Source organism: Chaetodon trifascialis, chromosome 5, assembly GCF_039877785.1.
Source record: "Chaetodon trifascialis isolate fChaTrf1 chromosome 5, fChaTrf1.hap1, whole genome shotgun sequence".
Taxonomy (NCBI): Eukaryota; Metazoa; Chordata; class Actinopteri; order Chaetodontiformes; family Chaetodontidae; genus Chaetodon; species Chaetodon trifascialis.
In genome coordinates, this window is record NC_092060.1 from 27,521,920 (window position 1) to 27,544,467 (window position 22,548).

A 22,548-nucleotide genomic window follows, 5' to 3' on the forward strand; every position below is an offset into this window, starting at 1 on the left:
CATTAAGCACACATGTACAATCTAATGTGATCCAGTACAACAGCTCTGCCCTCAATTCTGCCTCTACAAAGACAATAATGTTCAGTTGTGATTTACACATTGTCAGAGATGTATTAATTTCACATTTTTGTTTTTATTATTGAACTTGTAGTTCAGCTGGATTATATTGAATATATTGAAAGATGTTTCTAATATTTTGTCCATCCCACTTACATATGAGAGGAGCAGAATATTACAAACAACGTTCAATATAATGCAGTCCAGTACAACACTGTGACCTCAAAAACAAATATAAAGTATAATTATTACCTTTCTAACAGTGTCAACAAAGACTAGAATCATGGCAGAGCTGTATTGGATGACATTAGATTACAAATGTACCTACTGAAGTGGGTGGTGAGTGCAGGTTTATGCATTGTCAGCGCATTTAAAATAAAACCTCACTCCAAAGCTTGAACAGAAAATCTCTTTTATGTCTTCAGGCTCCCTGGTCTTTGCTGTTACTGTCACTGATGAGGACTCAGGCTCCAACGCCCAGCTGCACTACTCCCTGATTGGACGCAACTCTGAGAAGTTCAAGATTGACCCCGTCAGAGGGGCCATCACCGCCAATGAGAAGCTAACAGGAAGCTCAGAGGTTACCCTCACAGTGCGAGTAAAAGACGGCGGCACTAACCCCAAAATGGATACGACCACTGTGACTGTGCGCTTTGTTACGGGAGGAAACTTCCCCGTCATCAAACTGAAGGAGCGTGCGTTCACCTTCCCTGAGAGCCAGCCAACCAATCACGTTGTTACAACAGTGACTGGGTCTTCTATGAGGGGTGGGCCACTGTCATATTACATCGCCAGTGGCAACCTGGATTACGCTTTTCATGTTGACCAGCTATCAGGCGAGTTGTCCATCAGACATCCACTAGATTATGAACACATTCAGAAGTATGTCCTCTGGATTGAGGCCAGAGATCAGGGCTTCCCACCTTATTCCTCTTATGAGAAAGTGGAGGTAACAGTGCTGGACGTGAATGACAATCACCCAGTCTTTGATAAGGATCCCTTCCATGCTGAAATACTGGAGAACCTTTCACCTCAGAGGGTGCTGATGGTCTCCGCTGTTGATCTGGACAGCGGGCCTAATGGACAGCTTGAATACGCCATCATCGATGGTAACAAGGAGAACAGCTTCAGCATTAATAGAGCCACTGGTGAAATACGAACCACCAGGCCACTGGACCGGGAGAAGGTGGCTCAGTACGCTTTGAAAGTCAAAGCCACTGACCGGGGGTTGCCACCCAAAAACACAGCAGTGAAAGTGCTAATCAACGTGCTGGATGTGAATGACAATGCTCCGAGGTTCTCCAAGATCTTCAGTGCTACAGTGGCTGAAAATGCCCCAGTGGGTTACACTGTCACCAGAGTCACCACCACAGACGAGGATGCTGGTTCAAATGCCATCAGCCGATATTCAATTACAGATACCAGCCTTCCATTCAGTATTAATCCAAGCACGGGAGATATAACAATAAGCAGGCCACTCAATAGAGAAGACACAGATCATTACATTGTCAAAGTGTCTGCCCATGACTCTGGCTGGACAGTGAGCACAGATGTCACCATATTTATAACAGATATTAATGATAATGCCCCTAGATTTAGCCGTCCCTCTTACTACCTGGACTACCCTGAGCTCACTGAGGTGGGCTCCCTGGTCACACAGGTGTCTGCCACAGATCCCGACGAGGGTTTCAATGGCAAAATTTTCTACTTCATTCGCTCCCAGTCTGAGTATTTCAGAATTAACGCCAGCTCTGGAGAGATATTTGTGAAGCAGCAGTTAAAATATCAGAACTCAACAGCTGCTAGCAGTATAAATATAAATCGCCACAGCTTCATTGTCACAGCCTCAGACCGGGCAGTCAAGCCTTTGATGAGTGAGACGACAGTAATTGTAAACGTTGTAGACAGCAATGATAATCCCCCTGAGTTTGATTCACCTAGCTATTTCACTCCTGTCACGAAGAGTGTCAAGGTTGGCACCAGACTGATTAGGGTTGCAGCTCATGACAAAAAAGACTTTGGCCTTAATTCAGAGGTAGAGTACTTAATAACAGGTGGAAACAGCTCAAGTAAATTCAAACTAGATAAAACAAGTGGATGGATTACTGTTGCCTCTTCCCTTACATCTGATATGAATAAAGTCTTCCTCATTGACGCCACAGCGAACGACAAAGGAAACCCTCCTTTGTCGTCTCGAACGTCAGTGCGAATTGCAGTCACGGAGGAAAACCACCACACGCCTGAGTTCTCACAAAGCCAAATCTCAGCTACTGTACCTGAAAGCCTCGCTGTGGGCACAGCAATAAGGACCCTGTCTGCCAGAGACAAAGATAAAGGAATGAATGGCCTTATCACGTACAATATTACTTCAGGCAACGACAAGGGTCTGTTTGCACTTAATAGTAAAACTGGAGTGTTATCCCTCGCTCACTCTCTGGACTTCGAAGAGAAGCAACAACATGAGCTTAGAGTTTCAGCTGTTGATGGTGGTTGGATTGCAAAAACAAGCTATGTCTCCGTCACAATACATGTGAATGATGTGAATGACAACCCTCCTGTGTTTGATCCTGATGAGTACTTCCCCATTGTTCAGGAGAACGTTCCCAGTGGCACCACTGTGGTCAAAATGAACGCCACAGACCGTGATTCAGGAGCTAACGCAGTCATGGCTTATGTGATACAGTCGTCAGACAGCGACCTCTTTGTTATTGACCCGAACACGGGCACCATCACCACCCAGGGCTTCTTGGATTACGAGGCTAAGCAAGTCTACCATTTAACAGTAAAGGCCTTTAATGTCCCAGACGAGGAGCGCTGCAGCTTCGCCAATGTCAACATTCAGCTAAAGGGAGCCAATGAATACGTACCCCGCTTTGTCTCCAAACAGTACTACTTTGAAATCTCTGAAGCTGCTCCAAAAGGCACAGTGGTCGGGGAAGTGTTCGCCAGTGATCGAGACCAAGGAGATGATGGAGTGGTTTACTACCTCATTTTTGGGAAGAGCAGAAAGAAGGGCTTTGGCATCAACAAGAAAACAGGTCAGATTTATGTCACAGGTACTCTAGACCGTGAGAAAGAGGAAAAGGTTTCATTGAAGGTGTTGGCAAAGAACGCAGGAAGCATCCGCGGGGCAGACATTGATGAGGTGTTTGTGAATATCACAATTCTTGATGCCAACGATCCTCCTGTTTTTACACAAGAACTGTATGATGTGCAGGTCAGTGAAGGTCTCTCACCTGGAGGTCTGGTTACTTTTGTGAGTGCTGAGGACTCAGACTCTGTCCCAAGCTGGAGCAGATTTTCATACTCCATTGCTCCTGAGTTTGATAAAAATGTTTTTACCATCAACCCAAAAACCGGCCAAGTGTCTGTGGCTGCAGAGCTAGACAGAGAAACAACTCCTGTGTATAATCTGACCGTTCTCGCTGTGGATACTGGCACACCTCCTGCAACCGGAAGCACCACTGTGATTGTGAATCTGGAAGATATCAATGATAACGGTCCAACTTTGACAACCGCCTACGCTGAGGTAATGGAGAATCAGAGAGCTGGCACTGCAGTTACAACACTAACAGCATCTGACCCAGATCTACCACCCAACCAAGGCCCGTTCTTATTCAGCCTTCTCAGTTCTGGATCTGCCAACAGCTACTTTAGCCTTAGTCCAGCTGGAGTGTTAACGACCAGTCGGGAGATCGACAGAGAGCAGATTAGCGACTTCTACCTCTCTGTTGTGATCAAGGACTCTGGTGTGCCTCAAATGTCCTCAACAGGAACAATTCGCATCAAAATAAATGATCAGAATGACAATCCTTCAGCGCCGAGAACAATGGAAATCTTTGTCCACTACTTTGGGAACATGTATCCTGGAGGTTCCTTGGGAGATGTCAAACCTCAAGACCCTGACATTCAGGACAGGTTCCACTGCTCCCTCATTCCTCCCTCCTCCGGTCTTTTTAGTATCCCAACTGGCACGTGCAACCTGAACTCTAAATCCCGCTCAACAGATGGAACTTTTGAAATAACCATCCGCAGCAGTGATGGCGTCCACGGCTCTGTCAGCAACACAGCCCGAGTCCTTTTCATGGGTTTCACAAATGCCACAGTGGACAACAGCATACTTATTCGACTCCAGTCCCAAGGAGTCAAAAGCTTCCTTACCAACCACTACCTCAGCTTCCTACGCATTGCCAACTCTCAGCTAGCAGGACTAGGCACAGGGGTGCTGCTTTATGGAGCATTTGAACTCAACAATCAGACTTTCCTAATGGCAGCTGTGAAACGGGGCCACGGACAATATGTCAACCCCAGCGGCGTGGCCACATTCTTCCAGAGTATCAAAGACATTTTATATAGACAGAGTGGGGTGCAAATAGATGCGGTGGACCATGATCCTTGCACACGTAACCCGTGCCAGAATGGAGGCAGCTGCAAGAGGCGTCTCAGTGTCGGGCCTGATATGAAGACAGAAGAAAGCGTCCCAGTGATCCTTGTTTCCAACCACCCCCTGCAGCCCTACGCCTGCAGCTGTAGGCCAGGGTACACAGGAGCTCTGTGTGAGACAGACATCGACGAGTGCCAGCCATCACCGTGCCACAATGGCGGCACCTGCCACAATCTGGTGGGGGGTTTCTCCTGCACCTGTCCTGAAGGTTTCACCGGGATGGCCTGTGAGAGGGATGTCAACGAATGCCTTTCCAATCCCTGCAAGAACGGGGCGCTGTGCCAGAACTTCCCTGGCGGCTTCAACTGCCTCTGCAAATCCGGCTTTGCAGGTACTGTACAGCAGGAGTCACATTTTATGTCTGACCACGGAGTCAGTTGGACAAAGACATGATGGGACACACATATACGCACACAATAATGCACTCACACACATGGCTTTGGTTCCAAGGAAAATATTTGCTTCTGAATGTTTCCAAGAGGTGTTGTAGCCATAGCATACAAGCACGGCTGCCAAAAACAGTTTGGTTTTTAGATTACTAGTTGGGGGGGTGTCAGCTATGATGCGTATCAGCCTGCCATGTTTGCTTTAATAAATAGGATGATGCGAAGCTGACCCTGTCAAGGCCTGAGAGTAGACTCCACACACAGTTCACCAGTATCACATTTCACTGTGTGCCTTCATGTGCATGCAGCTATGACCACACACAGACACATTTCTAATCCGACTGTAGGACTTCTTAATCAAAGACGTCTCATTTGGCTCTGTTTTGAGTTGTGTGGCAAATGAGCAGCTTTATAAAAGATCCAATCAGGCCTTTTCATTTGGAAATGTAATGAAAATGCTGCATTATTACCCTTGATAAAAAGGGAGTGGATTTTAAGTGGAATTACTTGGAACACTCATTTGAATCGTGCATGTTGTGCAGCCGCTGTCTACTGCATCTGAAACACATTTTCAAAGTGCGCTGTAGCAGCCGATTTGCCTCAGGTCAAGTCATTACTGTCCCTTTTTATTATGACGATAAAAAATGACCACAAATCTTTAGGTTTCATCGAGATAAATGACCCCCCTGAAGAAATGCACCTATTGACTTACAGTAGTTTGCATGCACTCACAGTGAACTCTCAACTTCCTGTTTTTTCCGCCTGGTTTTTGGCAGCAGAATTTATCTCCATTAAGCAACTTGTTGCAGGATTTACAGCCTATTTGCAGAAGTTCATTGTCAGTCTTTTTGTATTGTGTTGTCCCTGAATCACTTGCCAAAGCACATTATTTGTATTATCAGTGTCACATTCCTTTCAACTCATTTACTATAGATGTTCACCAACATGTGTCGCAGCAGTTTGTGTGCATTTCAACTGTTTTTCTGCACTGCAAAAAACAACCATATCCAAAAGGTTTTTTTTATTTTGCAACGAATTTGAAAATCTGATTATTCTTAGTGAGAATAATCTGCCAGTGGAGTGAGATCATCTCTTTTTTTCCTATGAAACTTTCAAGATGTTGTTTTGGATCAAATGATGTCATCTTGGACAAGTGATGCTCATTCCAAAATAACATCACATTTTTCAAGAAAAAAATGTAAAATAAGGGAAATTTCACTATGACAGGAGAAATTGCATCTTTCTATTATATTTATTTTGTGGTTATTTTAACAAAAATTTGATTTTAGGACACGTTGAAATGACTTGTTGGAGTCCAGATTTTTTTTTTTTTTTTTTTTTTTTTTTTTGCAGTGCATTACTCAGCTGTGAGGTGATGAAAGGCCTGCATGACTTGGCCTGTGGGGAAAGTGAACTGTGTTCCCCTCTGGGTTTTCCTGTGTTGTCTGCCACCTCATCCATTTTAATTTGTGTTGTTCTGTGAACCCAGGCAAAACGTGTGATTCCATCATCAATCACTGTGAGTGTAACCCTTGTTTTAATGGCGGCTCCTGTCAGAACCGGGTGGATGGATATTACTGTCATTGTCCGTTTGGTAAGTAATAGTAGGAAAGTTTTTAGGGTATTAGTGAGTCCGGGTAAAGTGAAAAGCAAGATGGACAATTTCATGCAATCTTCCTAAAGAAAAGAAAGTTATGCCATTATTAATCTATGATTTCTTAAACAAATGTGCACTGCCATTTCATTTTGTGTCTCCATTTTTCACGCTTTGTATTTCTTGCTCGGTAAAGATGATGTTTTATCTGTGGATAATTTTATCACAGCAGCACCGTGAATCATTCATTGGCTTCCTCTCTGAGTCCTCTCTTGGTCTGTTTTTGTCCTCAGGGGTTTTCGGCAAACACTGTGAACTGAACAGCTATGGCTTTGAGGAGCTCTCCTACATGGAGTTTCCGTCTCTGGATCCCAACAATAACTACATATATATCAAGTTTGCTACCCTGAAGAGCAACGCGCTGCTTATGTACAACCACGATAACCAGACCGGAGACAAGGCGGAGTTCCTGGCTCTGGAGATCTTCGAGGGACGGATGCGCTTCTCCTTCAACTTGGGAAGTGGAACTTATAAACTGATGACCATGATAAAAGTTTCCGACGGGCAGTTCCACACAGTCATCGCCAGGAGAGCTGGAATGGTAAGAATCTGTCCTATTTTATGATCGGAGTTAGCTCACATGTTGAACATTTTTCACCAGGCATTCTTGAAAAACTTAGCGGTCAGCGGTTTAATAGCTCTTATGGGTCTAGTAGCATAAACATTGCGGAAAATCTGAGAAATGCTGCGCAGTGTGGACTTGGGCCGCACTATCAATAGCATTTATGTCCTGGGCTTTTATAGCTGAAACCTGCATCCAAATTTGGCCTCATATTCTTTTTTGCACCATCAGATGATAATTAAACTCCCTCAAACCACGGGTAGCTCTGCTTATGGTTTCATGGTTTGTAATTATATTTTATTGCTCGTTGTGATTTACAATACGAGGATCCAAAATGACCCTGAAGGTTGAAATTCTGTCTCCTGTGCTCTGAATGAGAGGCTTCTCTCTGCCAGCAATGCAGTGGCAAGGAAAGAGAGAAAAAAATCCAACCAGGCCCTGTCAAACCTTCTATAATGTAGCTCTCCTGCTGGACTTCAAATCTGTCATTTCCCACCGTGCACTGAGAGTTTCATAGGAAGCTGGTAAAATCGTTAAATTGTCAGTTTTGAGTTGGTGCAGAGTGACGGGATGGAAAGGAATACAGCACACATTGAAAACTGTGATTGTGTCTGCGTGTAGTGCCCGGTGAATATTATGCAGAAGTGGCCGTGTTAGGGCTCCTGAAGGCTGACAGAGAAATGTGCGTCATGCCTCAAGTGCCAACTCCCTCAGGTGGTGTAAAGTGAACCCGATCGCGATGTTTGCTAAAGGTGCTGTGGGTCATTTCAGTGGTCAGGCTTGAGGTCTGTTCTCAGTTCCTGCCTCCCGAACTCTGAGCCAAAGTCTAAATGAGACAGAAACCGTGGGCACGCTACTTCTGCATCCAAGTAATCCAAGAAAGCTCCAGGTAACAGAGGGAGCAGGAGGTTCAGATCTCTTTAATTGTCAATGCTGATTTAAAGTTTTTTGGTTATGCACTTGGGAGAAGTGGAACAAGCAGTAAACACAAGACTGATTAATTATCACCTTCCAGACATTGATATAGTGAATGTTAGCAAACGGTTGCTTATTTACACGTACAGCAGACATGGTGCATCATTAGCATCATTTGGACTCATTTTCCAGCCACCTGATCAATGAAATGCAAGTTTTAGCTCTGGTTTAGTCTCCACCATCTGACTCTTTAGCTGCTAAATGCTGTGCTATGTAGCAGGTAGCAGGTAGCGTTTATTCCAATGTTTTTGATGAAGAAAAGCTGCTCGCTATTGGTGGAAATTAAATTAAAATTTCCCGTGGGTTTATCAGTCGGAGCGACCCCTTTCACATACTCATCTGAGCGTCTTCACTGCACAGACTCGCCATGAATTGATCATTTCAATTTAACAAAGGCCACTTTCACAGGAGTCATTTGTGAGATATGATTATTAAAGTAATCATTGCCTCCACATTGCTATATAAGGCTACATGTCCTGCTCCATTTGTGTGAAATGACATGTCATTAACAATTAGTGTGATTACAGCTGGGAACAAGAGCTCAGCTGGTTTATTTTAAATCAGAACAAACAACTGAATCTTCTGTGAATGTGGTTTGCAAATGTAGTTTGACAGATTAGGACTCGCTGTAGCTGAGGAGCACCAGCAGCTAATCATCAAGGTTTTGATTAGCTAAATTATTTGTCTTAGAAACAAGCACAAAACAAATGCATAACAGCAGTTACTGCCTGCACCACAACAGAGAGCAATGCTATGGTCCCTCAGATATTAGTCATGGGGAAAGCAGTGGTCTCCAGTGGCGCTTTCTGCACATTTCCTTCAGCGAAAAAACACGCTACTCATCTTTTCGTGTTACATTCGGTATTCATTTCCAGAGGGTTTCTTGAGATGCATATTTTCTCCACCACAGTGTGAGATGCCTGACAGTGAGTGCAGAGGACTGTGTTTAAGGCACGGCTGTGTTGCCTTTGATCACAGGAAAAGGCATTAATAAAATGTTCATGTGGCTCTGACGTTCTTTACGGCGCTTCAGAGAGTCACGAATGAGAGTCCTGCTGGTGTTCGCCTTGCCGTTGTCACCGTGTTGGTGTGTTTGAGTGTGTTTGACTCTGGCTTGGTTCTGTGTACGTGTCCATGTGTCTGACTCATGTGTTACTCAGTGCGTGTGTGTGGGTGTGTGTGTGCGCTCGGTGGGGTCGTGCTCTCCTGGATGATTTGTGTCGGAGATCTGGATCAGTGTGGTCCGTGTTTACTTAAGGCCCTGGAGAGGTGGAGCATGATTGCCCTGGTTTTTCAACACTTTCACACACTTTTCCGGACAGTTTCCTCACCAGCCCATTTCTTTTCTTCCTCGTTGGGTCGTTCAACAACTCACATCTGGTCAAAAGCTTTCGTACCATTAACGGGAAACAGGAATTGTTTCCTCTAATGTATGGCGTTTTTATGCCACTCTGATGGCTCTGAATTGATGAAAAATAGCAGGCCTACATGCCAGCTGGTGAACAAAGCTCACACTAACCATTTAACAGAACTTAGCTACACAAATAACCCTGCAGTGAGCGTCATGCTACAGCGCATGAAAAGATATTTAGTTTGACATTCCCATGCGATTTCAGGATATGAACATAAAAAAAGTCATGTTTAAGCAGGGAATCACATATGTGGTGTTAACACACAGACGATGCAGCGTGCACTCGACTGCTGTGTCTTTGTCACAGTCACAGAATGTGGTTTAACACACGTCGGCCTCATCGCTTGAGGTTTCTCAAGCTTTAAAGGAACAAGTCTGTATGCTAAACATGAAGCAGCTCACTTAGCTTAGCACAAAGACTGGAAGCAGGGGGAAGCAGCTAGCCCAGCTCTGCCCAGAAGCAACAAAATCCACCAACCAGCACTCTTCCCTTGCATGCATGAATGTTTTCCATAGTTAAGATAAGATTGAGATAAATAGACCCAAAATAAAATCATTGTATAATTTAAGTACTTCACCTGGACGAGATGGTAGCAAGAGAGCACCTCCACCATGAGGCTGCTTTTCCCCAATGACTCCGCCCACTGAGATTGAATTAACCAATGAAATCATTCATGCCTGTAAAGATTTCTGAACTGAAAGTGAACCCTGACAGTATGCAGAACCAGCACAAGGGACGGTCTCACTCCCACATATAATAAAGAGGAGGAAGCAGAGTGGCTGATATTGATTGAGCATTTGATTGGTCACCGTCTGCCACAAAACAACAGCGACTGAAACATCTTGTTGGTGTTTGAACTCTGCAACCAGGGTGTCCTCCGGGAACAATAACTCAGTGTGATTTAACAGCTGTTCAACTTAAAGACAATCACACGTGACACGCATGTGTGTGTTTCTATCATCATGTAGGCTGCATCCCTGACTGTGGATCTGTGTGGTGATGACCAGGAACCGGGCTACTGTGCTGTGAGCAATGTGGCAGTACACACTGACTGGTAAGAAAACCACACACATGCACACATGCACACACACATGCACAGATGTTGTGTTTCTTTGATCCCACTGTGTGCATTGAAATAGTGCCGTCAGTTTCGGCTCCAAAGCTCACGAAACTCAGTGTGACAATGTTTTCCATGTGTGGCAAAATAATGGAAAATAATACCAATAGTTTTTTCTGCACCTGATCTCAGCAGATCTGCTGAATTCTTTCCAGTTGTTTCATGGGTTTTTTTATACTGACAGTAGGTTTCTTCATCAGCATGGTCATCCTCAGCATTCTGTGACATTCAGGTCACCTTTAGGTAACCTGAGAAATGTGTCTAAAAGCCAAAATCTAAATTAAAGGCATTCACACACCAACTCTAACAACCTGTAACGTTCACTGAGGTCTCCCTCCTTTCTTTCCATTTTTAATAATGGATGTGATCCCTCACAATTAGCTGGTCTACAGAGAAAAGGCTGCAGAATCTAAATTCTCTGTAGAGATTTCAAGCTTTTATTGTTCATCTTTGCTTTTTCTTTTTATTGCCATACTGTGTAAGTATCGGGGTGAAACCAAATTGCATGTAATATGCAGTTGTCATACATATTTGTGCAGTGATAAGACACAAATGACTCAAAGTCAGAGTGAAATCATCTGTTGTAAATATACGAAATATGATGTAAACCTTCGTTAAATTACTGGATGATCATTGCCTTTACACGCAAACACGCCTGAGCCAGGCCTTGTGGGGTGAAAACATGAGACTGTACGTGTGTGTGTGCGTGTGTGTGTGTGTGTGTGTGTGTCTCAGTGTGAATGACAGAGAGAGTGATCGGTTTGGCAGATGAGGAAGGGCCAAGAGGTCTGCAGAAGGTTTATTTTGTAAGGGTCTTTGGATCATGTTGTTGTGAAACTCGCTGACCCGCAGTGTCTTTCTGTGTAAGTGTATGTGTGATTGTGCATGCGTGTAAGTGTGTGTGTGTGTGAACTTGAATGCAAGCTTTTGGGTTTCTGTGCATATGTTCTTTTGTGTCTGTGTGCATTTATGTCTTTGTGCGCTTCTGTTCCCGTGTACTCGTGTGTGCGTGCAGGATCCTGGACGTGCAGCCCAACAGGCTCTCGGTTGGAGGCGTCAGGTCAATAGAACCCGTCCTTCATCGGCGCGGTCAGGTCGCCACCCACGACTTTGTCGGCTGCATCATGGAGTTCGCCGTCAACGGCCGCCCGCTGGAGCCCAGTCAGGCGCTGGCATCGCGTGGCATCCTTGACAGGTCCACACAGCTCCTCCCCCCTGCTCCCGCTTTCACCCTCTCTCCATCATCTCCTTCTTCTTCCCATCTGTCCATCTTCTCCAGCCTCCTCGACTCTCGCTGTGGGACATCTGTTCACGCTCTCAAACCCTCTCGAGTGATTTTAAAAAGATGTTTTTTTTTAATACAAACGGCAGATTTTTGATGGGGGAAACCAATTGCAGAATTCCGGAGAATTTTTTTCTTTTCTGCCCTGCTGGTGAATAGTGAGGCGAGAACAGATCCTTTAATATGCTAATTCTCTGGGGGTTCTTTATGGGTTTTTGTATTGCAGCATGGGGAGAGAAATCACAGCTCATCTGCCCCTTTTTTTGAGGTTTCTTTTTCGGCGGACCCCCCGGCTGCCGACTGCGCGGCTGACTTGTCAAACTGATTGTCGGTTTGTGTGTCTGTAGATGTCCGAGACTTGAAGGAGCCTGCACCGCCAGCCCCTGCAGACATGGGGGCACCTGTTTGGACCACTGGTCTTGGCAGCAGTGCCAATGCGTGGACGGCTTCACTGGCAAATTCTGTGAGAAATGTAAGTGTACGCCTTTGAAGTGTCTCTTTATTGCTGAGGCTGCACTTACGAAGGAATATTCTATCATGACTATTTATGATTCTTCCCTCATGAGTCATCAGACTGCACCGTGGAGCTTAATATAGGCCACATCACTGCATTCTGAGCTTTGCTTCAAAGCATTTGTGTATTTCATTGTATAAATACTCAGCCTGTACACCAGAGAACTAAAACAGACTGAAAAACCTTTGAGGCCCACAGAAACTGCCAGCTACTGTGTGAGGTGCTACAGTGTGTTTAGGAATGTTACCAATAATCATTACCGCATTTATTTTGAAATGTTCGCATTGTTGCTGAGAACAAACATCACATGTTGAGAAGTCTGGGAACCTCCACGCTGGATTTTTCTCTGTCATTGCGTTTGATTTTGTGGGAAATGTGCTGGTTAGTTTCATGGCACGAAACAGGATCACAGAACTTTTCTTCTAATACAAATGAAGCGTGCTCGCTCAGAGTCCTGCGCATCATCTCCAGGAAAGAGGAAAGGAAAATGCCAGAAAGTTCTGCGGATGACAAGAAGGAACAACCTCTTAGCAGAATGAAGCAATGAGGTTTATGAGAAATGTCCACTTTTTGAGTAAACTCTGACAGTAATGATACCACTGGTGCTGTGATATCTTGACTGCGGTTGTGTGGTTAAAGTCATTTTAGTACATTACTGGTGACTGTTGTGACTTTTCGCATTGCTGGCTGGTGAGGCACCAGCTAGTTCACACAGTTCAGCCACATCAACGTCTGTCTCCAGCTGTCTACAAACCATACGTCTTTAGCAGAACGTATACTCCAGCAGAGCAGAAAGGTTCATGGTGCAGCACAGCTGATCAGCTGCAGTAGATTGACACAATTAACATTTTAATGACCACGTAACGTACTTAATCACTGAAATGTAGCTGTAAAAACTTCATATCATATTCTATATTAGCAAAACCTAGTATTTACACAGCTAATAGATCCACTCTCTTTGTATTAGATGAAGCATTTCCCAGAAATGTTGGTGGTTACGTTCCAGATATTTAGGTGAAGCTCTGAAGAGTCTACTTATGGGCACAGGGGCTGTTGTCTGGAATGACCGCCATCTTTAACTCATGGGAAGGTATTTGTAACCACTGGTGAGAATCGAGAAACTGATTTGTGGTTATGGCAGTTGGATCAGGAAAATAATTTGAGCCTGAGTGTCCGCCAGCTCCGAAGTGGAAATATAAGTTTTACAGCCGCCTGTGAAACGTCGGTGAAGTCAGAGCTGAGGATATTCTCTGTCTTTCTCCCACAGACATGACAGCAGACACCGCCCTGTCCCTGGATGGTACCGGCCGTCTGGACTACTCCCTGAAGCAGGGCCCTAAACGTGACGTCCTCCTGAGACAATCACTGCAGGGCGTGACCTCTGACCCCGCCAGTCCTAGCAGCATGGAGGTCAAGTTCAGGACACGCAGCAAGAGCGGCACTCTGCTGCATGTGCAGGAGAGCAGCAACTACACTACTGTTAAGGTTCGTAAAAGAGAGGAAGTCAGTGATAAAAGCATGATATAAATTCTCAAGTAAAAGTTGGCATGTAAAGCATCTGTACGAACAAAGAAAGGTTAGTTCCAGACAGATAAATGAGGGAAAATTATTTATTTCTATGCATTGTTTCCATCAAAAAAGCCACGTAGTTGCATCTGTAGATGAAAACACATGGAGGCTTTTAGCTAAAGTATAATAAAAAACACAGATAAAGCAGGGGAAGTTGGAAAGACAGGTCTATCTCTAATAATAGTGCGTCTCAAATAAAGGCTGGGATCTCTTCTGGTTCTGGTAAAATAGACCCTGCCTCCTAGTTTAACAATATATTGTAATAAAAACTTGCATTGAGACCTCAATAATCATTCATATATACAGTAGGTTTTGCATTTGCATCACAAATTTCCTTTAAACCACATTCATCAGTGAATTAGCTTCAAGCAGGCCCCAAGTACTCATTACACATTAAAATCTTCCTAGCAGCGGAATCAACTCAATTTGTCATTTTTTAAGGCAATTTCTGGCAAATTTTGCAAAGCAGCCTCTGTTAATGTGAGCAGCAGCCACACACTGCAGCCTCACAAGGCTCGTTAGCTAACGATCACGGCCGTGATTCACTCCTCCATTCGTTTGAGGTGACAGAGCTGAGGTCCAGCAATATGGCTGCCAGATGATATGTTGCATCACCAAAAGCATATTTGCAGTCATGAGCATGTGTTGGTTTGTGTGTCTGCAAACATCCTGACACTGACGCTGAAAGCTCAGCTGAATATTTGGACTTCAGGATCCCAACATTTTGTACGTACCCTGTGTAAGCTGTAATGGATGGCATACAAACATGTCTACATATCTGTCCACCGACTCCTTACTTTGATTCCCCCGTTACAACACCAGTCACCCCCACACACACTCTCCCTTCGTCTAACTCCTCCTTTTCTCCTCTCATACTGTTGCCCCCCCCCCCCCCCCCCCACCCGATCCTGGGCAGCTGCCCAAAGAGGCCTGAGCGCTCATTCATCCTCTTCCATTTTCCTTTCATACGCCCTCCACCCTCGCCACCACCAGTCCCTTCCCACTTTAGTATCAGACTTTTCTCTCTTATGATTCGGTTTTCCGGCTCTGAGCAGCTTCTGGTGCTCATCGAATCGCCATCGCAGCTTCCTAAACAACACAGAAAAGTATTAGAAACACCGTGACGCCTAGAACAGTGGAGCAGCAGGGGAATACATGCTGTATAAAAGTCCAAACTATATATACTGAGGTATAAAAAAACAAGATGTTTAATAGATAAACTTGATGATTGGTTTTCCAGGTTTGGAGCGTTCAGTATTCTTTGGCTTGGGAAACTTTCCGCTTCTCCCATTTTAAATCAATTCCTCCGGAAGCTACTTATCATTGCTGATTTTTAGGGTCTTTGAAAGGAGGAGAACGGGATTACTTTTCCATGGAAGCAGGGAGTACACATATGAGATTACCATACACAGTGTAAGCCACAAATTTGTTGCCCATGCCAAAATGAGCTTGATTAATTTCTTTTAAAGATGCACTCTGTCCTCTGTTTTCTGGAAAGCGCCTTCAACCAGTGGGCGTTTGAATGAGCGTGTTTTCTCTGAATTTGTTGTTAGCAAGCTTCTGATCATCGTCTGGCTGAGTAACAGCGACACACACAAGCCGTGAGACCGTGATTAACTGCAGCGAGTCCCGCCGGCAGAAAGATTTATGAGCGTCAAGCTGCATTTTTGTTTTCGATCTCTGACCTCAGCATCAGATTCTGAAGGCAGTGTGGTGGTAGTTTTGTGGAGACTAAGAGAAGACTTCCTCTCGTCACTCATGATTCATGCCGACGTGACAATTGGGTTGCATTAATCAGAAAAACTGCATTTTTAACCCTAGTCTATCCGACTCCCTTCAGAAGAATTATAACAGTGTGCAGATTCAGGGACTGAGCAATTTATCAAGCCACAACATTTGGTTCAGAGATTCATGTTCCCATCAGGATCAAGTGTAATCACTTCTAATGATCCCCTGAATCTTCCTCTGGAGCCTTCTTCCAGTACATCCCAGTACATTCCCACCGGTCCTTTGTGTTAACTGTTAATAAGAATATCAGCATGCCAACACATTAGACTCATGGTAGAAGGTGACATAAACATCATACCTGCTTTAAATGCGCATGTTAGCATGCTGACCTTAGCATTCAGCTCAAAACACTGCAGAGCCACTAGCATGGTATAGACTCTGTCCTCTTTGTGTGGAATTAGGGCTGCATTTTAGTTGTCATGTATGGTCTCCTTGTATAATTATATGGGGATAAACTTTTCCTATCAAGATGGTGTGATGTACAGTTTTCACACTTCTTGTATCAACATGAATTATCAGTAAAATCTGTCCCAGCATGTGATCTTAAACCCTTCAGCACAAATGTGATTTTGAGCGCTTTGGTAATGTAGCATCAAGATAAGGCTGTTCATTAAATCCCATAAAATGGATCAAACCCTTTTCCATGCATTTGAATGGTGACTCAAAGCTGTAGTTTGTCTCTTTCTCCCTGGAAAATATGCTTTTACAGTAGCAAACAAATCAAAGCGTTGACTGATCTGCTTTGATATTTTCTGTGTGATCAATTAGCCAGTAACGTATCTTCGGCACAGCCTAAGTGCAGCATCACAGTTCCACTCAACCTCCATCTCTGTTCCCTCTCTCAGCTGAGGAACGGCAACATCCACTACATCTCAGATGCAGGCGTCGGCGGGAAGGTGGAGCGGACTGTGGGAGATGTGGTGCTGTCGGACGGCCAGTGGCACACGCTCCAGCTGCGCAAGAACGGCTCAGCCACGGTGCTCCAGGTGGACGGCAGCCACCCCAGGGTCATCCAGCACCCCACCCAGAACTTTGGGGGTCTTGGCGTTTTAACCTTTTCCCTCGGAGGGATCCCACCTGGACCTGCTCAGCAGAAAACAGCAGCAGGTGAGGCTCAACGGTGTATTAGTAATGTGTTTGGGTTGATGAGGAATGAGACACTTGGTCATCAGATCAAGTCATTCTGTCCAGAAGTGACTGCTAAACTTTCACTTTCTCACTTTCTGGCTCTCTTCCTCTTCCTCATTACCACAACTGAGGTACCCTTGACACCCCTAACCCCAACTGGTCCTGACACAATGAACTGACCACAGAGATCTTTGCAGTGCCTGAAGAGTTCATATATTTTGTGACATACTTTCAATTCAGACTAACTGATGTATGTGATGAGATGGGTCAGGTTCCTTTTAAGAAGCTGCTGGCTGCTGCCAACCTTAAAGACTTTCATTATTCTGAGATTTACCTGACAGTTGTAGAGTCCTGTGATGATATATAAGCTGTCTCAGAGCAGACTTGTCAACCCTCCCGTGTTTCCTGGGATTCTTCGTATTTAACCGTCCCTCCCGCTGTCCTCCCATGTAAATATTTTCCCCTTAAACCTCCTTTATTTTTAACCTCTCTAAAAAAACATTGGCTGTAACATTGTCAGGAGTCATAACGGCCGATCTGATATGTTTGATACCTTCCCCTCTGGTACGTTAGCTGTAAGAATCTAGTGATGAAGAGTCATTCATTCAGACAGCACCCGCCAATAAAACAAGAAGAATAATGAACGTGACAGATGAGACATCTGCCAGAAAGTCTAAAATGTGTTTCTCACCAACTGGGAGGAGGCTTACCTGTGGTTAATGAAGAGTATCGTCGGTCAAAGTCATGCTTTTAGTGGATCATACGAAGGGAAAAGCAACAAATCTGCCAAGCATAAGAAACATGTCAATGACTGCATTTATACTATCATAATCACCCTCTGCTACCATGATATTACATGCATGCGTGTGAATGTACATGCATATTTACCTTCTGTGTCAAACACACATGCTGAATCCTTCAACTCAGCCACTCTTAACCCACTGTAAATTATTAACACAGCAGTGTTTTTGCATGTTATGGCAGCTTCCTCTACATGCTGTAAGTAGGCGCACATGCATATGCGCAGTACTCATAAGCTTGTGAGCCCTTATAAATCCAGTACAAACTTTTTTGTCAAATGAATTAATAGTCTGCTGTGCAAACCGCTGACCATTTTTGGTGGCCGTCCAACGAGACTCTGTGAAACTGCCCTGAAATCTGTTTCTGTTTGACACTGCTGAGATTTACCTGCCATGAATTTACTGTGGCCGAATAAATGTTTCTTTATCAGAGGATCGTTTATGGACAAAATAACTAATATTGATTTAATTTGACTTTGTCTCGGAGCACCAGCGTCTGAGAACTTTTGGTGTTTTTTCTCCATAGACTCTCATCTCAGCTTAGACTTAAATCACATATCAGATGTCCACGAGAATGAGTTAAGAACAGTTTGTAAAAGGTGAAACAGAGGGTTTCCAGAGGGAGGTAATGCAACAGTAAATTTCAGAATTTCATGGGAGGGAAAAACTAACCTAATACTATGGACTAATATGGTAAAAATGAGCAATTTGAATGATTTGTTGACCTCTTTTACACAAGGACCAGTGCACGTGTAAAACAAGCACACTGTGAGCACGCAGATCTGTGGCAGGCTGCCTGTTAGCCGACCCTCACCTCAATGTGTGCCTGAGCAGTCCTGTTCTGTAGTGTACTTTTCAAGAGCTAATGAAAAGACACAAATGGATTTAATCTGCACTGGGATAAATTCAATAAAAATCTATTTACATCGGTGAGGCAGTGCTGTTAGGCAACACACGAAGCAAAAGATTGAATTAGACACAGAGGCATTCATCTAACCCAGATGTATGTCTTGAAGCTATAACAGCTCTGACGATGGATTCTCTGATTGTTTCATATTTCTTTCAAATTGGCCAGTGATTGATTCAGACCTTTTTTCATTTCTTAGGAGATGCTTTCCACAAGGAAATTCACTGTTTGTTGTTGTTTTTGTCGTTGTTGTTGTTGTTGTTGTTTTTGTCCTAAGCTTGAACCAATTACCCGTCTAAACAAAATTCCTTAAGCTCTGATTATGGCTTCAAGTTCCTGTTATTTACAAGGAAGCAATCTAGCATCAGCAGACGTTTTGAAAACCCATCAGTCTGGTGGCAATCAGAAATGATTCCCCTCCAGGCCACTGTTATGTCCTTGTTAGCCGCTGATGGCTGTTTCTTGTTATCTGAACCAGTTTTCTCTCTCATTCATTTACAGGTTTTGACGGCTGCTTGGCCTATGTGAAGTACAATGGGGAGAACCTGCCATTTACTGGAGAACACGGCCTCGTCACCTTGACCAAGACCAGCTCGTCTGTCAAGATTGGCTGCAGGGGTCCCAACCTGTGTGAGAGCAACCCATGCTGGGACGGCTTGATGTGCGTCAACCAGTGGTACACGTACCAGTGTGTCCCGCCCGGTGACTGCGCCTCTAACCCCTGCCAGAACCATGGCAGCTGTGTGCCGGACTCCCACTCAGGTTTCACCTGTGTCTGCTCCGAGTTCTACACAGGCAAGACTTGTGAGACCTTGGTGGCCTGTCTGGGTGTCCAGTGTCCAGAGGGTACTGTCTGCAAGACAGCCAACAATGGAGCATTTGTCTGCAGCCCGAGCCCCACAGCAGAGACCATGGTCCTCCCCATTTGGGCTGTTCCCGCTATTGTTGGCAGCTGTGCCACTGTCCTTGCCTTGGTGGTACTAAGCCTGATCCTGTGCAACCACTGCAAGGGCCGCAACAAGACCAAAGTGCCAAAAGAAAGCAAGGAAAAGAAACCCAAGGAGAAGAAGAAGAAGAAGAAAAAGGGTAGTGAGAACGTAGCATTTGATGACCCAGATAACATCCCACCATACGGGGATGACATGACGGTACGGAAACAACCAGAGGGGAACCCCAAACCGGACATCATTGAGAGGGAGAACCCTTATCTGATCTATGATGAAACAGACATTCCCCACAACAATGAGACCGTCCCCAGTGCACCCTGTGCCCCCTGTAACGGCCCAGAGGCAGACATTGAACACTATGACATAGACAATGCCAGTAGTATCGCCCCTTCAGATGCAGACATCATCCAACACTACAAGCAGTTCCGCAGCCACACGCCCAAGTTCTCCATCCAGAGACACAGCCCGCTGGGCTTCGCCAGACAGTCTCCCTTACCCCTTGGAGCAACGAGCTACACCTACCAGCCACAGTACACCCAAGCACTGAGGTCCACCCCCCTCAGCCACTCCCACTCAGCCTGCCCCACCCCGAACCCTCTGTCCAGACACTCCCCAGCCCCGTTCACCAAGCCCTCCTCCTTTTACAGAAACACTCCAACCAGAGAACTCAACCTGGCTCGTCGTGAGGGCAGCCCGCTGGACCTGCACAATGACATGTGCCAGCCACCGCCCATGTTCAACTACGCTACCCGGCTGGGGAGGCGCAGCAAGAGCCCGCAGACCATGGCCAGCCACGGGCACACCTCCAGGCCCGGCAGTCGGCTCAAGCAGCCAATCGAACAGATTCCCCTGGAGACAGGGCCTCCTGTGGGGCTGTCCATCGAGGAAGTGGAGCGGCTGAACACCCCGCGGCCACGCAACCCCAGCATCTGCAGCGCTGACCACGGGCGCTCCAGCTCAGAAGAGGACTGTCGCAGGCCACTGTCAAGGGTCCGCAACCCCGCTGACGGCATCCCTGCCCCGGAGTCCTCTTCGGAAAGTGACTCTCATGACTCCTTCACCTGCTCAGAGATGGAGTACGACCGGGACAAGCCGGTGTCTTACAGCTCCCGAGTCCCCAAGCTCTCGCAAGTCAACGAGTCAGACGCTGACGATGAGGACTACGGCGGGAGACTCAAGCAGAGGCGATACTCGAGCCGAAGGGCAGAAGGGGGGCCTGGCATTGCCCAGATGCCCCCTACTGACCAGCACTACACCCTGCCCCACAAACTGGGCCAACAAGCTGGGGGCTTCAACTGGGACAATCTTTTGAACTGGGGCCCCGGTTTTGGACATTATGTAGACGTGTTCAAGGACTTAGCCTTGCTTCCCGAGAATGCGGCAGCAAAAGACATTGAAATGAACAGTGGGGATGGCTCGGTGACCATTCTAAATGAAGGAGAAGCTGAGCAATATGTATGAGACTATTTATTACGATGTTGTAGAATATGGTGATGTTCTCCACTTAAAAAAAAACAACAAGAAAGACTGTATATTTCGAGAACATTGGACTGCGTGTTTTTTTTTGTTTGTTTTTACATTATTCAAAACTGTAAGACGACTTTCAATGCAGTAAGGCAGAAAAACGGCACCTGTAACATGACAGATTCTGTCATTATCCACCTTGGAATAGTTTACCAGTCTTTTCTAGCTCCAGACTGTACAATCGTGCATTCATCTCTCTGGGGCCTCGTTACAGCGTATCCATTGACACTGAATGGCTCAAAAAAAGAGAAAAAAAAGAAATCCATGTCTGAATTCCATTTAGCGACTGCAAAGCCCCATTCATGTTATCGTGATCAAACATTTCTGTTCTTTATTACCAATATTGCCTCTCCTTTCCAAAAACGTCTACAACTTCACAGCTGAGAGATAAGAGGGTAGATAATATTAACACTCGCAGGAAGAGAATTCCAGTGGGCCGTGGAGCAAAAGAAAATCACGCTTTCTGTCTTTTTAGGGGTCAATTTTTAATTCACTTAAAAGGAAGCATGTGTGTTTGATCTGACTGCACCTGTGGGTGACAGGACACAGCCCTCGGTGTCAAAGTAAGTCCACCGTTTTGCTCGCACGGTATGGCGGACCCCACCAATGTTATGATCCCCTCTCTCAGTGTCTATCTTTACCCTGGTGTGTTTTCTCACAGATGACTGGCCAAACGCTCCAAGAGTGAGGATTAATCGAGTCCCCTGCCTTACAGACATTTGAGGATTTCAGCACGGGGAGGACTTTTCCTCTCCTGTTTTTCTGGCCTAAGTTCAGTATGAGAGGAGGTTTTGGGGGGTGGGAGGTGGGGGTGGGGGGTGTTGTTTGTCACAAATTTTGACCTGCCAAGTGTTTTTCAGGCAACGATGGTGATGATGATGTATGGATCCTATAAACATGACCCCAACTAAAACACTATGAACTTGTGTACATTTTTTTTAATTCATGAGAAATCATGGAGTCATTTGTTGTTGGTGTCCTTGTCCATTATTTTGACATGTATGGTTTCTACATTTTTGTACTGTTTATTAACTTAAATTACTTAAGCTGTGTTTTTATGGATATTTTCATATGCTGAAATGTATGTTCTTACTTTCGGGGAAAGTAAGATTGAAGACTTATTTTTTACATTTGTTACATATGTAACATCAGTATTTTCCACTTTTGATAAAACTATAACATGCTGTATGCTTTGTACCTGTAAAAAGCCAATAACAGAATAAAAAAGTATTTATTTAAAAGCCGCTTTAGGAGCCTTTTCTTTCCTGCAGTGGTAAGCAACTGATTTAGATGCATGTGAGCATCAGCAGTTTTTAAAAATTGCCACCTTAAAATGAGATTACCTCCCATCCCAAATCATTTGGATGGTAAATTATTCTATGTTCAAGGCTCGCTTTGTGCAGTCTGTAAATAATACTGGGTATGAACAAAACATTTAAAAAGGCATTTCAGGACCCGAATGAAACTGAGCCACCTCGCTCA

At 45.0% G+C, this 22,548-nt stretch overlaps 1 protein-coding gene across 1 annotated transcript in view; it reads left to right on the forward strand.

Moving 5' to 3' along the window:
• Window positions 1-22,258, forward strand: part of fat4 (FAT atypical cadherin 4) — a 102,611-nt gene extending 80,353 nt beyond the window's left edge. Inside the window, exons 9-17 of the mRNA XM_070962456.1 lie at window positions 483-4,832; window positions 6,377-6,481; window positions 6,775-7,082; window positions 10,459-10,544; window positions 11,623-11,802; window positions 12,237-12,361; window positions 13,671-13,888; window positions 16,606-16,867; window positions 19,097-22,258. Coding sequence (XP_070818557.1) covers window positions 483-4,832; window positions 6,377-6,481; window positions 6,775-7,082; window positions 10,459-10,544; window positions 11,623-11,802; window positions 12,237-12,361; window positions 13,671-13,888; window positions 16,606-16,867; window positions 19,097-21,003 — 7,541 coding nt within the window. The 3' untranslated portion in view covers window positions 21,004-22,258. The remainder of the gene's footprint in view (window positions 1-482; window positions 4,833-6,376; window positions 6,482-6,774; window positions 7,083-10,458; window positions 10,545-11,622; window positions 11,803-12,236; window positions 12,362-13,670; window positions 13,889-16,605; window positions 16,868-19,096) is intronic.
• Window positions 22,259-22,548: the final 290 nt, after the last annotated feature.